Raw genomic sequence first — 1401 nt, 5'->3', positions numbered from 1 at the left:
TTACACTCGATAATGAGGTTCATAGTCAATATCATCAATACTTCACTTACACTACTGCAAACAGTAGCGGTGGTCTTGCCATAAATTATCATGAGTCTCTGCGCTACATTCCACGCAGTACAGTGCAGACATGGAAAGAGAGGGACTACCTCATTGTGTTTGGCATTCCATCCATTGACATTGATGAGAGACGGAGACGCCGTTATCTGCAGCGGACTACGTGCTGGCAGTACCCCGGTGTGGCACGGAGGGCGAATAACTTCACTGGGGACATGTTGGTGTTGTATGTACTTGCACGGCACCCATCACAGGGCTATAACTATTCTGAGTCACTACTGAAGGAAGTGGCAGAGTATCATGATATCATTACACTGAATATAAACGAAGGTGTGTCTAACTTTCCTAAAATGGTCGGTGGATTGGGGTATTATAGTTTGGAGGCTCAGATGGGTTTAAGCCAGAAGACATATATTTGGTTTGAAATGGCAGTTGGACTTTTCTCTAAGGTGAATTACTTTTCTAAAGGCGATGATGACATGTTTCTTTATGTACCGCAGTTTCTTGCCGACTTGAAGGTGTTACCGAAACGCTGTTTGTATTGGGGAATGATTTCTGGTCCACGTTCTCCTGCACATATATATTTTGCTATTGGGGCCTGTTACACGTTGTCTAGGGATGTTGCAGAGACGTTTCTTTCGTATGAGCCGACACGCCGTTTGTTGAGTCTTCCGTACAGTCACACGCGACAATCAGAGTATCGCTCTTTAAATGTTGATTGTGAGGATACTATGGTAGCACGTGCGTTGCATGAAGTAAAATCTCAGTGTTTGGTTTTTGTGAATGAAAGTTTTTGTCGCTTTCACGATCTTCATTATAATAGCTACAAACGTCGTGCTTCAAACTCTTCTGTGTTGCTGCATCATCTTAAAGAGAAGGAATATTATACGTTGATGAAGATGTTTAGCAGCAGAACAGCAGAAACAGCAAAAACGTATAAAAATATTGATGGACGTATCATCTTCGATTGCTGATAAACCTTTAGTCCCATCTATTATGGGATATTACTAACTTTTTTCTTTGGATATGGTAGGGGTTTTTTGTTTTACCAGTATGAAGTACCATTTATGGAAGAATATATTTGCTTTGTGTCTACTCTTTTTTTTTTGCCCTTTAGTGGTTTTCTATTTCTGCCGTTGGAACGTTCTTCGTCTATATTATATTACTTCTTAAACAAGGCGTATTTACTCTTTTGTTGGTTGGTACGCGTGATATGGGTTACAGTTCTTGGTTTTATACTGTAAATTTTCAGCCTTTTTTTACCTGTTTTTTTTTCTTGTTTTAGTTCTTCTTCTTTTTGTGTAGGAATGAAATATTCCATTTTTAACTGTTTTTTTTTTTTTT

General features: G+C 39.2%; 1 protein-coding gene across 1 annotated transcript; it reads left to right on the top strand.

Moving 5' to 3' along the window:
• Positions 1–2: 2 nt before the first annotated feature.
• TM35_000411170 (putative UDP-Gal or UDP-GlcNAc-dependent glycosyltransferase) lies at positions 3–1031 on the top strand (the record flags this gene model as incomplete). Its single annotated transcript, XM_029029825.1, has 1 exon — positions 3–1031. A coding segment is annotated over one exon (1029 nt), but the record flags the coding sequence as incomplete, so codon positions are not given.
• Between the last annotated feature and the right edge of the window lie 370 nt (positions 1032–1401).

The sequence above is a fragment of the Trypanosoma theileri genome (assembly GCF_002087225.1).
Source record: "Trypanosoma theileri isolate Edinburgh chromosome Unknown TM35_Tth_41_V1, whole genome shotgun sequence".
Taxonomy (NCBI): domain Eukaryota; phylum Euglenozoa; class Kinetoplastea; order Trypanosomatida; family Trypanosomatidae; genus Trypanosoma; species Trypanosoma theileri.
The sequence above is the reverse complement of the archived record's forward strand: the minus strand, read 5'-3'. Positions and strand labels throughout refer to the sequence as shown.